The 13014-nt window shown below is 41.3% G+C and overlaps 1 protein-coding gene across 1 annotated transcript in view; it reads right to left on the bottom strand.

Annotated features, from left to right (window-relative positions):
* The window catches only part of TBATA (thymus, brain and testes associated), a 40558-nt gene that overhangs the window by 11398 nt on the left and 16146 nt on the right, over positions 1-13014 (bottom strand). Inside the window, exons 2-3 of the mRNA XM_088472231.1 lie at positions 8271-8326; positions 497-744 (exon numbers count right to left, since the gene is read on the bottom strand). Of these exons, the coding sequence (XP_088328357.1) occupies positions 497-744; positions 8271-8317 (295 nt within the window). The 5' untranslated portion in view covers positions 8318-8326. The remainder of the gene's footprint in view (positions 1-496; positions 745-8270; positions 8327-13014) is intronic.

The following is a 13014-nucleotide window of genomic DNA, read 5'->3' as shown; positions in this document are numbered from 1 at the left end:
TGCAAAAAAAAGGTGAGTATTAAAGCAGGGCAACCATCAGGGGGCTGCCAGGACTGGAGTCCCGGGCCTGGACAGAGAGTGGGGTCCGCCTGGAGAGCTGCACAGTGGTGGAACTCCCGGAGGCCATGGAAGCATTGGCCTCAGGGTGCCAGCTCCCAGGGGGGCACAGAGAGATCAGTCTATAACCACTGCATCAGTGTACAACGGACCTGCCAACTGCCCATACACTGGCTGCAGGGACCCGCCGACACTGATATCTCAACTGAGCAGGCAAATTGAAATACCCATCCAGTTATGATGTCAGGCCAGACACATTGTGTGGATGATTAGTGTGTATAGCTTACCAACCGGCTGTCAGGATGGCGGATGGGTCTGCTGACTGATTCATCATCCTAATGTGTACCCAGTATAAGCCTGCTGTTCATTACATAACTACAGAATTAATTTTTAGTAGGTATTCCTTAAGTTTTTTTTTATACAGTATATCAGAACAAACCTTGTATATGGGTGACTACATGAGGGTGAGGGTTATGTCTTGAAAAGAATGGTTGCTGGATGATATTGCCAAATCGAGTGTTGCTTTTAGGGTCGGATCTCATTGCTTCATCACTGAAACGCAGGGGTGTATTCTGGGCAAGATTTTCCAGTTTTCCCGATAAAGCCGCAATATCTTGACTTTTAAATGTACTGGACACAGGATTCTTCATCTGCTCCATCTTTGGCTTTGATAAAATATGGTTAATGCTGTAAAAGAGAGAAAATAAAGCTATTATGGACCTTAAAGAGCACTTTGGGCCTGATTTAGATCTTATGGAGGAGTAGAAATACGGAAACAAAAGTTTGGCCTAATCTGTGTATTTTCAGTTGTATGTATCAAAATACTGTATAAATTTGCAAACAATTCACTATACATATCCTGAAGTGGCCGGATTAAAAATATTAAGGGTGTTCTCACTGGCAACTTTAGAGTGAATACCAGAGTATTGTATAAAGTGAGGTTCCTTCAATCTATGAGATTAGGAACCTCCCAGATAGTTCCAAAGATATAGCGAGAACCCTGTGTATTGTTGCAAGTACCATGTTAAGGGGGAGAATTATCAAAGCGAGATAAAATGAAGCAGCACAGGCAATAAAAAGAGAACTTTATATATCTCATATTCTTGATACATCTACCCCTCAATGATAATTAAATATTATTAATTTTTTTGTTTAGATTTGTTATCTCTTTATTGCCTATGCTGTTTTATTTGTCAAATTCAGTGCTGTTAGATATTTTATTGGTTCAGAAGTGATTTATATTTCAAGAAAGGTCATTTATTGTTTTATTAATTTTATTCATTTGAAATATTGGCACTCTTCTTATGTTACACTCTTTGTTAGATGTTATTATATGTTTATTCCGGGAGTGAAGGAATGAACAGCCTTGTAATATGTATACATGAGATATTTTCAATAAAATACTCATTTATACCCACTGAATGATCCTTTGTATCATTGGCATATCAGTAAAGTGAGTAAAGGATCAGATCTACCTCTTTGAAGGGTTCACCCCCATTTAGAGGCCTTAATATTACCAGGGTTCGCACACTGCACCTAAAACCTCTTATCTTCCATTTTCTGGCTTCCTGCGCCGGAGGTGATAATTTCTGTTATTTATTTTTTTAATAATAATACAAAAGGCTCCCTCTTACTACTGTATAACTAACCAGCACCAGTGCTATAGCCTCGGTTAGTTGCCTTTAATGCATGGGGACAAAGATGTGGTGTCCCCTAACAATTTTGGCAACTCACACTGGGCCATGCCAAGCTGGGCTGATCACATTACAACAGGGAGACCCAAATTGTGGAATTCCTTTGTTATACATGATACCAGCCCCAGTCTTCTCAGCAGCTGGCTGGTTGGAATTCCATAATTGAATCAGACCCACAAATATGTTGTCCCACAACTCCTCCACTATGGAACCCAAGGATAGTAAATTCCAGGGTAATGTTTCAAAGTTTTTAAAATGCTAGATACATTTATGGAAGTACAAGCACCATCATGTTGTACCTAATATAAAAAAAACACAAATAATTAATGGGAAATTGTAAATATAAATAGGAGCAGCCAATCCCCACACTGCACTGTGCATGTCTCAACAGTCCTGATTTTCTGTGGGGTTGTCCCAATTATTGGACCCTGATAGGGAGCAGATCAAAACGTAGTAATGGTTTAATTGAAATGTGGGTGCATTTGGGCAGATCAGGTTGGGGCACACACAGTGGTATAAGAGCATGGTCTGAGTGGATTTTAGGGCATAACTTCTTTGTTTTGATTTGACTGTTTTTTTGGTGTAAATTAAAGTATAACAAACACATACCTTACAAACGTTTACTGGTACAATTAGGTTTCCCCCCAGGTCACTTTTGTTAGTAGTAGCATTCAAAAAGTGAGCATTCAGAATTTTTGGAAACAGTATTTTTGCTGTCTTGGAAAACTGTTGGCCTGTGACTGCAGATATATAATACAAATAAATATTGAAAGGGTGCATTGCTCCACCTGGGTTGATATGGGGATTTTAGCTACAAATTGCACAGCACAACATCACATTTGTTCTAAATTGCATTTATGCTGATTGATGCACAATCAATCTGGAAGGAGCAGTGGAGGCCAGAAAAAAAAGTGAGATGTTCTGTATTAATGAAATAAAACATTTCATAAGGGATATAGATTCTGTGTTTTATTAGACTTTAAACTATGAAAGCAAGACAGAAATCTCAGAGGCGATATTAACCTTTTACATAATAAAAATGGAATGCCTTATAAACCAACACTCATTGCTCTCCGCTGACATTTTATAAATAATTCAGGTATCTCAAAAACATCAATCACATCATCTTCTCTGAACATAACAATTTAAAGTGATATTTTCAGTACCATCTATGGAGAATACGGAACCATGCATAATTAAAATATAACTCCTCGGAAAATTAAAAAAATAATGGTTTCACTGCAGTGAAAACAAAGTTAATAGAATAATTGTTTCTTGCAACACTGTTTAATGGTTAATAAGTAGTATTTTTCACTACCTATTTAGGGTTAGCTTAAAAAAAACTTTAATGCAGAATGCAGATACATAAGTTTATTGTGCAAAGTTCAGAAGAATTTGCTATATAATCAAATATGTAGCTAATTTATTATTTGTTTTTCTATTGTTCTACTACATCAGATTTGTAGTCTCAGCTCTGTAAATTGTTCAGCATACAGGGTATAATTATCTCAGGTAAAATAATGAAATATCAAGTTAGTCCATCTATTGTTTTGCTATATTACAGGTTTGTAGTATGGGTACTATGTAGTATGAGTAGTATGGGTATCTAGTAGTATGGGTATCTACTGTAATATTAGTTTATGGTTTATGTGTTGATTGGATAACCTTGCTGCATGGGGAAGTAGTCATTAGGTGGACATTTACATGTACAGTATACTGTAATATTATAAGATTTCACCTTATGAGTTCCACAGCTTACACTGGTAGCTGCATTCTGCACTATAATGTCAGGGCCAATAACTTAAGACTCAGCTTGTCAAAACCTGTGAAATCTGTGATAATACTTTGTACTATTATTGATTCTTGCCAAAGCAGAGGAGAAATTATATTTATTTACTTTCTTGTTGTGGTCTAATTTTTTTACATCATTGGAATTTGAATACATTAAATAAGTACTGATTAATACAATGGTCTGACGGAAGATCATTAGGATAAGATAATACAAATTATGTAAACTTATATTTACAATTGGTGCAGCGTGCATTGCAACTTTCAGACCATACCCAGATCTGGCTTTACCACAGTCGGTCTCTATACCACTGACTCCTACTATTGTTACTATTTCATATAGACTAACAGGTCATTAATAGCTTATCACCCATGAACTTCCTATCTGCATTAATGGGAACGTCATAAAGGACGAATATTAATAATGTTCTGGAATATGCTGACGCTATATAAGTATTTGTTAGTAATAAATAATAAGGGTAACACTCATCCAAAAGTCAATATTACTTTGTGTTTTCATGAACTACATCCAAAACTAATATATTTTGGTTTTGGGAAGAATTCTGCCTTAACATTATCCTATAATTTCAAATGTACTGTACATCATATCTTCATACATGTTTTAGTGGCAAATTTTTGTTCCCATCCCAAACACATTGCATATCAGAAAAAAAATAAAAATAAAATAAATTATATATATATATATATATATATATATATATATATCACTGTTGTCCCATATAATACCTTGAGTATTTAGATGTTTGCCAGCACGGTTGGTGTAATGGTTAGCATTACTGCCTCACTGCACTGAGGTCTTTGGTTTGATTCCTACCATGGCCCAAACTGTGTGGAGTTTGTATATTCTCCCAGTGCTTTTGTGAGTTTCCTCCGGACACTTCGGTTTCTTCCCACAATCCAATAATATACTGGTAGGTTAATTAGCACCCGATAAAAAATAACCCTAGTGTGTATGTATGTGCACGGGAAGCAATCGGGAAGCCGACTGTCTATATACCGGCAGCCGGCTTCCCGACTGTCTTATCCCGGCAAGGGTGAAATGCCGGGTGTCTAGATGTAGACGCCCGCATTTTCCCGACGCCGGGCGCCGTGAGGGTTAGGGTTAGGCTAGGGGGAGGGATGGTTAGGGTTAGGCACCCCCAGGGGGGACTTAGGGCTAGGCACCCCCCCGGGGGACTTAGGTTTAGGTAGCGGGGAAGGGGGTGGTTAGGGTTAGGCACTTAGAGGGGGGATTAGGGTTAGGCACTTGGGGGGGGAAGTTGGGATTAGGCACCCCTAAGGAGGGTTAGGGTTAGGGGGGTTAGGTTAGTGGATACTTACCTATCCACGATCGGGATTTCCAGTGCTGTCGGGCTTCCGCTGCGTCGCACTCTGCTCCTGTCGGGCTGCCGCTGACGGGAATCGAACCGGCGGTATTTCATACCAATTCCATGTGCACATGTGGTAGGGAATTGTGGTAGTTTTATCATATGCAACGAGTTTTAAAACCTGTTGCGTATGATAATGCTTCAGCCAATCAGCTCCTAACTGTCATCTGTTTGAAAAATGTCAATTGGTAGCTGATTGGCTGGCGCACCTTTTATCATATGCCAGTTTTACAACTCATTGTGTATGATAACACTCATTGATAAATGAGGCCCAAAGATTGTAAGTTCCACTGGGGCAGGGACTGATGTGAATGGCTAAATATTCTCTGTAAAGCACTGTGTGGTACCCCCATATTTGTGTCCCAAATAGGGGTCCCCCAATATTTTTTTTTATGTATGTACACATAGATATACTGCAGCCCCATTCCTTCTAATAGTCAGGTATAGTGAACTTTGACTGACCCTGCTCTCCCTGAACCCCACTGAGCATGTGCAAACAGGGAGGTAGAAAGTGCCTCTTGGTCAGCGACCCATGTAGGAGGGAAAATCCTGCCCCATTGATTGGTAGCCTGGGTGTCCAGGCAGAGATCCCTGTAGGCGGCCTGTTGCTGGGGTCCCCCTGTCCACTCATAGATGCCGGACCAACAGGGAGGAGAATATGGAAGAGTTTATAAAATACCCTCCCCAGGGCTGTCAGTGCTGAGTCTGGGAGGAATTTCTGAAAAAGGAAATACAAAAACCCTGCTGGCACCCGCACGGGCAGAAGAAAAGACAGCCCTGGTGGAAGAGTGCTTTAGGTCCCCTCCTGCTGCTGTGTTTTGCTGCTGGACAGAGCCCCTGTGGAAAGAGATTTTGCACCTGTTGCCCCTTGTAAAATACCTGCCGGAGGTCTGCAACTGGGAGCTCCGGTGCAGTGCCTAGCATCCCGGAGTTTCCCTGGACATCGTGGGGGGGCTGAACAGCCACGGCCAGGGGTAAGAACACCAGACCTCCCTCTGCTTAGCTCTTGTCTCCTCTTTTCCCCTGAGTGCAGCTCTTGCCTTTTATAGTATCACCCAGTTGGGACACCCCCTCACCCTCTTCCCTTAGTGCCTTCTAGTGGGTCCCCAGCCTTTTTTTTAGTGGGTCCCTTCTCCCCTCCTAGGAGCTGCAGTTTTGCCCAGTATTTACTCTCAGGCCCACTAGGGGGTTTCTTTTGTTTTTAGCACATAATTGCCTCATCTCCCCTCTTCATAGTGCCTTAAATTAGGTGTGTGTGTAATGTTGAAATAGGGTGGAAGTAAAAGATAGGTCACCTCTTCTGTCCCCCAAGAATTGTATTGGTGGTTATTTCTCTCCTGTGAACCTCTGGCTCATGTCCAGGAGAGGACGTGATTTATGGGTGTCGGCTCATGTCCATTGCCACCTTGGGTGATGTATAAAGTATTTTATGTCTTTCTTTAAACTAAATGTAATGCCATGTGATATCTATTTGGCTCTATTTACTGTTTGACTCGTGTGTTAGCTAAAGTGGTTGATAGTGTTATAACAGATAAAGGGCCACGGAGGGCCACTATGTAAAGCTGTTCACTGCTCGCTGTGTTATTGTTGTCAATGCTGATTATTATTTTGCTTGCCATGAAATGTTTGATCACTTGCTGGTATTGGTGTTAATGTAAAGTGACTTTTATACAATGCTTGTTGCCGGTATCCATTTTAAAGTACATTCATGCTGATGTAATGTATACTACCCTTGCTGTCATCTCTTAGCACAAGGTGCATGTCAGCTGTGATTTTCCACCTTTGTCAATTTCTGTGGTGTAATGTACACTAATTGTTTATTTAGCCCTGTGTAACCCCGGCTGGCAATTCTGGTGGTAATAATTTGTGGCATAGGCATTTAGTAAGACTGTTATCCCTATTTTCTCAAGGCTAACCTACATGTGTTTTTCCCACGTTATCCTCAGCAAAAGGAGCGTTAGCACAGACTGTATTACAAGGTTATAAGCCACCGGTGCATTATTGATACAAGCTCGACCAGCAGGTTTCATGCTTAGGTCTCTCATTTGTTTTAGGTAAAGTAAAAGTTCTGCAGAAATCGTGTTTTCTTTTGTTTACACTTGCTTGCCAGCTGGGGTCACTGGTAGAGGACGGGGAGGTAATAAATAAATACTTTGACACTGAAAAGTGTAATTCATGTCGTCTAACCTGTGATTGGTAAACATTTCCTGTGTCAGTTGTTAATCTTTGATTGGTTACAATAAAATTGCGTTGCACCTTTCTTCCGGTCTGGTTACTGTGTCTGCAAAAAGGGTAATATCAGGCTTGCCTCTCTGTCACGGTGTGTCCTACCTTAGCGAAGGGGAAATCGGCCACCGAAGCACTCCGAACACACCTGAACCCGGTGCTAGTAGTGCACCAGTCAGTACATCACAACTGTGTAATATATGCATGCTTTATGTAAATAACTGGTAATAAAGTATATCTTACAGTAAAAACATTTTCTGGTAGCCTTTCCCCCATGTTAATGGCGTGACATAAGTATAAGGCTGGGATATGCAATCTAATGACAAGGTAATTACTAATGACCTACAGCCTTTTTAAATATATGAGCAGGGGCATATACATAATGGGTGAAGTGTGTGTGGTGCACATGGACCCCTGGGTCCAGAAAGGCCCACACCGCACATCCTTCACCCATTAACTCTTTATACATCTCCAGTAGTGCTGCTCTGCGGTGCCGGACCGGCGCTGCAGAGCAGCAAAAGTCACTGGAATCTACTGCCACACCACTCTCCGCGGCACCACATGGGAGAGGAGGGGACCCGCACCGAGTCTGCACACGGGCCCCTTCCTCGCTTAAAACGCCCCTGTGTATGAGCTTTGTTTTCCATAGGTGTGTATTTAACACCAGTATATTCCTATATGAGTTTGACAGGGGTCTCACATCATTCCTCTATGCTTTGAGGACACTCCTGCTTCCATTATCTCTCAGTCACCATTCCTAACATTAGGACACAGCTATATGTACCCTTTATTCACAGTATCTGATAGCATAAGTCGACAAGTCAATGCTTCCAACAGGATTGGCACACCCATCTGCTGAAACCTCTGTGCTGCTGTGTGCATTCTAATTCTTAACCTTGATTGTATTTGTATGTCAACAGGTGAATGTACTGTACAGTATATGTAGCGCATCTCAGAAATTATTGCTAAACATTAGATTTATCTTATTCAGCACAATAACATCAGTATATATATATATATATATATATATATATATATATATATATATAATATATATATATATATAATATAAACAGAAGATGCAGGAAAATAAAGTATTTTACTTGCCAATACTTACTGCGTATGACGCAAAACAGGTTGAGGGTCAGCCATCCCACTTGCCATCTTGTTTTCCTATGGAAAAAAATCATATTATGAAATTATAATTTCCCTTATAAGCCAGTATTGCAAAGAATGTTAGTTCCCTGTGTTTTATCAATCATTACTGTACATGTTCACAAATAGATTTAAATATCAATTTAGCAGAAACTAAATAAATCTTTGTTAATTATTGAAGGTTATTAGTCAGTGACTGATTACCTATACTGACTATAATACGCTCTCACACTAACTGGGCCAGATTTAGGGGGAATTAGGGGGAATCCAAATAGGCGCGGGATTTACACACGCAGCTAACTGTATGCGCCGTCCGATATAATTAGCTGATGGAACCACGTGCGCTAAGCCCCAGATGGTGCATTTTTTCTCGCTGCCTCAAGAGCTGTGAGAAAAAAATCGGACTCTGCATTTTAACGCACAGGGAAACCCATAGAGTCCAGCACTTTGTGTGGAATCTATTGGCTAGTGCGCATTAACCCCTGGTTCACCATGCATGGAAAATGCTGATTAATTGAATATTTCCGGCTGGGATACCCGGAGCTAAAAACCAGCATGCCTTTGGGGCCCACACCAGTGGCAGATTATATATTACTGCCAGAGCACACCTTATCGCTCTAGACAGTATTATATAATCTGACACTGCTTTAAGATTCTTCAAGACAGAAGGCGCATGTATAGTATAGAATGGCTCCAGTGTCAATCTGGTCTTGGCCATAACTCTGGGCCTAAGCTTACTCTCAAATTTCTTGTAGGAGATCACAAATGCATTGTTTAAAACATATACAAGAATCTTAAATGTAACATACATAAAATCATACACCATCTGCACTCATATACTACCAAATACTGTATATTTCGTAGAAACGTTACAAATTGTTTGCAGCAATTATATAATTTTAATAGATGTTTGTATCTCTATAGATTTGTGTTGGTGAATGGGTCAGAGAAACCAATTCAGAATATCCAGGTATTGGTGATCATTTATGTGAAGTCTACACAATACATTGTTGTTGCAAGACAATGAACAATGACGTAGAAATGCTATTTACTATTAAACTAGATAAACAATGGATACACAGCAACTATTTTATTTTTTTTGATAGGTTTAATAGCTAACTACCCACAAAACCTAAAATATATTTTCAGATAATGTTATTCACCTTTGTTATGTTTCCGAGTATAAACTATTGTTCATTCTTTTCTATTAGATGAAAATGTTTGGTGTGCACAGGAATTAAATCATCCCCCAAGATCACAGATGGTTTTCTAAATACCAAAACATTAAAACATATGTACACAAGTGTGAGCGTTAATACCTGTACAGTAGTAGCTTTTTCATGAGAAGAAACCTGTGCTGTAGACTTTTTGAAATAATTTAGTTTTTTAAATATTTTAGTTTTTCAATTTTACAGATATCAACATGATATAGAAAATGCTAAAATAAAATGTGACATCTCTATGCAAGGCTAACAAAGTTTATTTTTTATAGAAACATCTGTAATCACATAAAAGGGGACAGCTGCCATGAAACTGAATGCTCTTGTTCAACTGTATCAAGCTGATGGTCAGGAGCACTCGGCGGTCATATGGAAGGGGTCGGAATACTCCTATATCTACTGGCACTGTAGTATATTCGGTCAATGGAAGATACAGGGGGAGGAAGAACAGAAGGGAAGCAGAGGTGTTCAGCCTGCTTCTGCTGACAAACTATCTCACAGTTATGCCTACAGGTTTATTTGGAATACGGGAGGAAACTGGATCACGGGAGGGGACCCATGCAAGTTCAGAGAGAATATACAAACTCCACATAGTTAGGGACATTGTGGGAGTTGAACGAAATACCTCATTGCTGTAAGGCAGTAAGGCTAACCATTACACCAACCATGCTGGCAAACATCTAACGTCCCAAGGTATTTTATGGGACAATGGTGATCTTTTTTTATTTATTTTTCTGCTGTGTGATGTGCTTGGGGTGGGAACACTTTAGGCCAAAATTTGCCATGGAAACATATAACATTTCATGACCACATGCAGAATGCTTTAATATTTCATGGATCAGTTTAAACATTTTGTTTATCTCTGGTCTCACCCACAGTGAACACGGCCGGTTTCGTTTTTTTATTCAAAACATTTTTAAATATAATAACTAACAATTTGTGTCATACACGTAAACTGTTGTGTTGCTCAGATATGCAAAGTGGGCGTCACAAGAGTATGCATGGTAAGTATACAATGCTCAAGCTGACATTTGCATATTTTCACACTTACGAATCCGTGAGAAATCGCAACCGCGCATGAACTGCCTGCACCTATGAATCACGCCCTTAATATCTAAGACTGTGTGAGATGTAATAGCCGATGAGATGCATGCATCAACGAAATACTGGTGAGTCTGAAAGAAATTAGCAAAGTGCCAATAGTTTAAATAGCAAAACAAGCCTAGTAGGTTTAGGCACTAAGAGGATGGTTACTGTTACTGGTTAGAGTTAGGCATCCTGGGAGGGATTGTTAGGTTTAGGCTGCGGGGAGGGAGGGTTAGGTTTAGGGGTGGGGTAGGATATCCTATACCTGTCGGGATGCCAGCATCTGGATTCTGAACGCCAGGATCCTGAGCCCTGGCATCCCGTACCCAACCCATCATAGACTATTACATGTATGGCAATATCAGGGTCCTTCGAAAGCACATATTAAAGTGAGTCTCCAGTTAAACTGGTGCAAAAAGATTGTGGTGCAAAATGAAATTATAAATTGAAAAAGAGACAACAGCTGATCAATTAAGTTTTCACTCCACTTATTTTATTACTTGGTAAAAGCACTTTAGCTGTAGTTACAATTGTCTATTTCAGTAAGTCTCTACCAGCTTTGCACATCTGAATATTTTATTCCTATTACCTAATACAGAATGGATAGAATCATTTGATAACTGTCCTATGTCCTCTGAGACTGTATTAGTATTAGGGGTGTGCACCGGACACTTTTCGTGTTTTGTGTTTTGGTTTTGGATCTGGATCTTTCTTCGTGTTTTGGATCTGGATTGGTTTTGCCAAAACCACCCTTCCGTGTTTTGGGTTCTGGGTTTTGTGTTTTGGATCTGGATTTTTTCTTAAAAAATAAAAAAAAAACGCTAAAATCACATAAATGGGCCTTTTTTTGTTCCTACGCTATTAATAACCCCAATAACATTAATTTCCACTCATTTCCACTCTATTCTGAACACCTCACACCTCACAATATTGTTTTTAGGCCAAAAGGTTGTACCGAGGAAGCTGGATGACTATGCTAAGCGACACAAGGGGGCGGCACAAACACGTGGCCCATCTAGGAGTGGCACTGCAGTGGCAGACAGGAAGCCAATCAGCGTTATGGTGCCCATTTGCATGTAGCACGAACCCGGGAGATCCGTGCTACATGCATCTGTGTGATTGGCACAGAGCAATGACAGGTCCGTGAGACCCGTCTGTGCTGCTGTGGTAAAAAAAAAAAAAAAAACCTGTGTAAAAAAAGAAAAAAATGGCGTGCACCCCCCCAAAAAAGAGCAACCAGCCCCGGGCATTAGTAACCCAGTGCTGGGTGTGCTTAAATACAGGGGACAAACGACATAGGGGTCCCCTGTACTTAAGCACAACCAGCACCGGGCTAGTCAGAACCAGCGCTGGTTGCCAAAATACGGGGGACAAACGACGTAGGGGTCCCCTGTATTCTGCGCAACCAGCTCTGGGCTCTGATCCGGTCCTGGTTCTGGAAATATAGGGGACAAAAAATGAGTAGGGTTCCCCTGTATGTTCCAGAACCAGCACTGGACTTTTTCTAGCGGGGGGCTGATGCCACAGCCAGGGGAGCCCTTTCACCGGGCCCCCCAGCCGCAGCATCAGCCCTGACCGCTAGTCAGCCCAGGCCGGGGATCCCTGGAGAGCTGGGGACCCCCCCAATAAAGGGGTCACCCTCTCCAGGGCACCCCAGGCCCAGGCTGATAGCCCGGGGCTATCCCCGCCACCCCTGGTGGCGGTGGGTGGCGGGTTGATTGTGTGGTGTGGTGTAAATAAAGAATATCAAACATTGTCTTTACAAGTAGAACTGCAAGTCCCAGCTAGCCTGCCCCGCATGCTGGTACTTGGAGAACCACAAGTACCAGCATGCAGGGCATTAAGGGCCCACTAGTACCTGTAGTTCACCTGTAAAAAAAATGTTTAAAAAAACACAGGACACACACACCGTGACAGTATAAGTTTATTAAACATACATACACACACACACATGTACACATACTCACCTATGTAACCTGTAGCATCGGTCCACTTGTCCGGTAAAGTATCCCTAGGGGACCTGTGAAAAAAAACATACTCACCATCTCCTATGCGAGGTTCTGTCCTCTTCGTTCCAAAGTAGGCATCCCCGGACTTGGCAAAAAAACAAAACGAAAACGCGATCCACGAACTTAGTACCGTTCTATAGAACGGTACTTCCTGAATGAGAGCTTAGCGGCGGGGTATCACCATGGAAACCCCGCTGCTAAGCGTTCATTGGCTGAGAGAGGTCATCTCCCGTCTCTCAGCCAATGAACGGCTCCCTCCATTGTAGTCAATGGTGGGAACCGCAGGGTAAACTTTAATAACCTTGCGGCTCCCAGCATTGACTACAATGGAGGGAGCCGTTCATTGGCTGAGAGAGACGGGAGATGGCCTCTCTCAGCCAATGAACGCTTA

The sequence above is a fragment of the Taudactylus pleione genome, unplaced genomic scaffold (assembly GCF_031769625.1).
Source record: "Taudactylus pleione unplaced genomic scaffold, aTauple2 ptg000121l, whole genome shotgun sequence".
Classification (NCBI taxonomy): Eukaryota; Metazoa; Chordata; class Amphibia; order Anura; family Myobatrachidae; genus Taudactylus; species Taudactylus pleione.
Note: the sequence above shows the minus strand (reverse complement) of the source record. Positions and strands in the feature narration are given on the sequence as shown.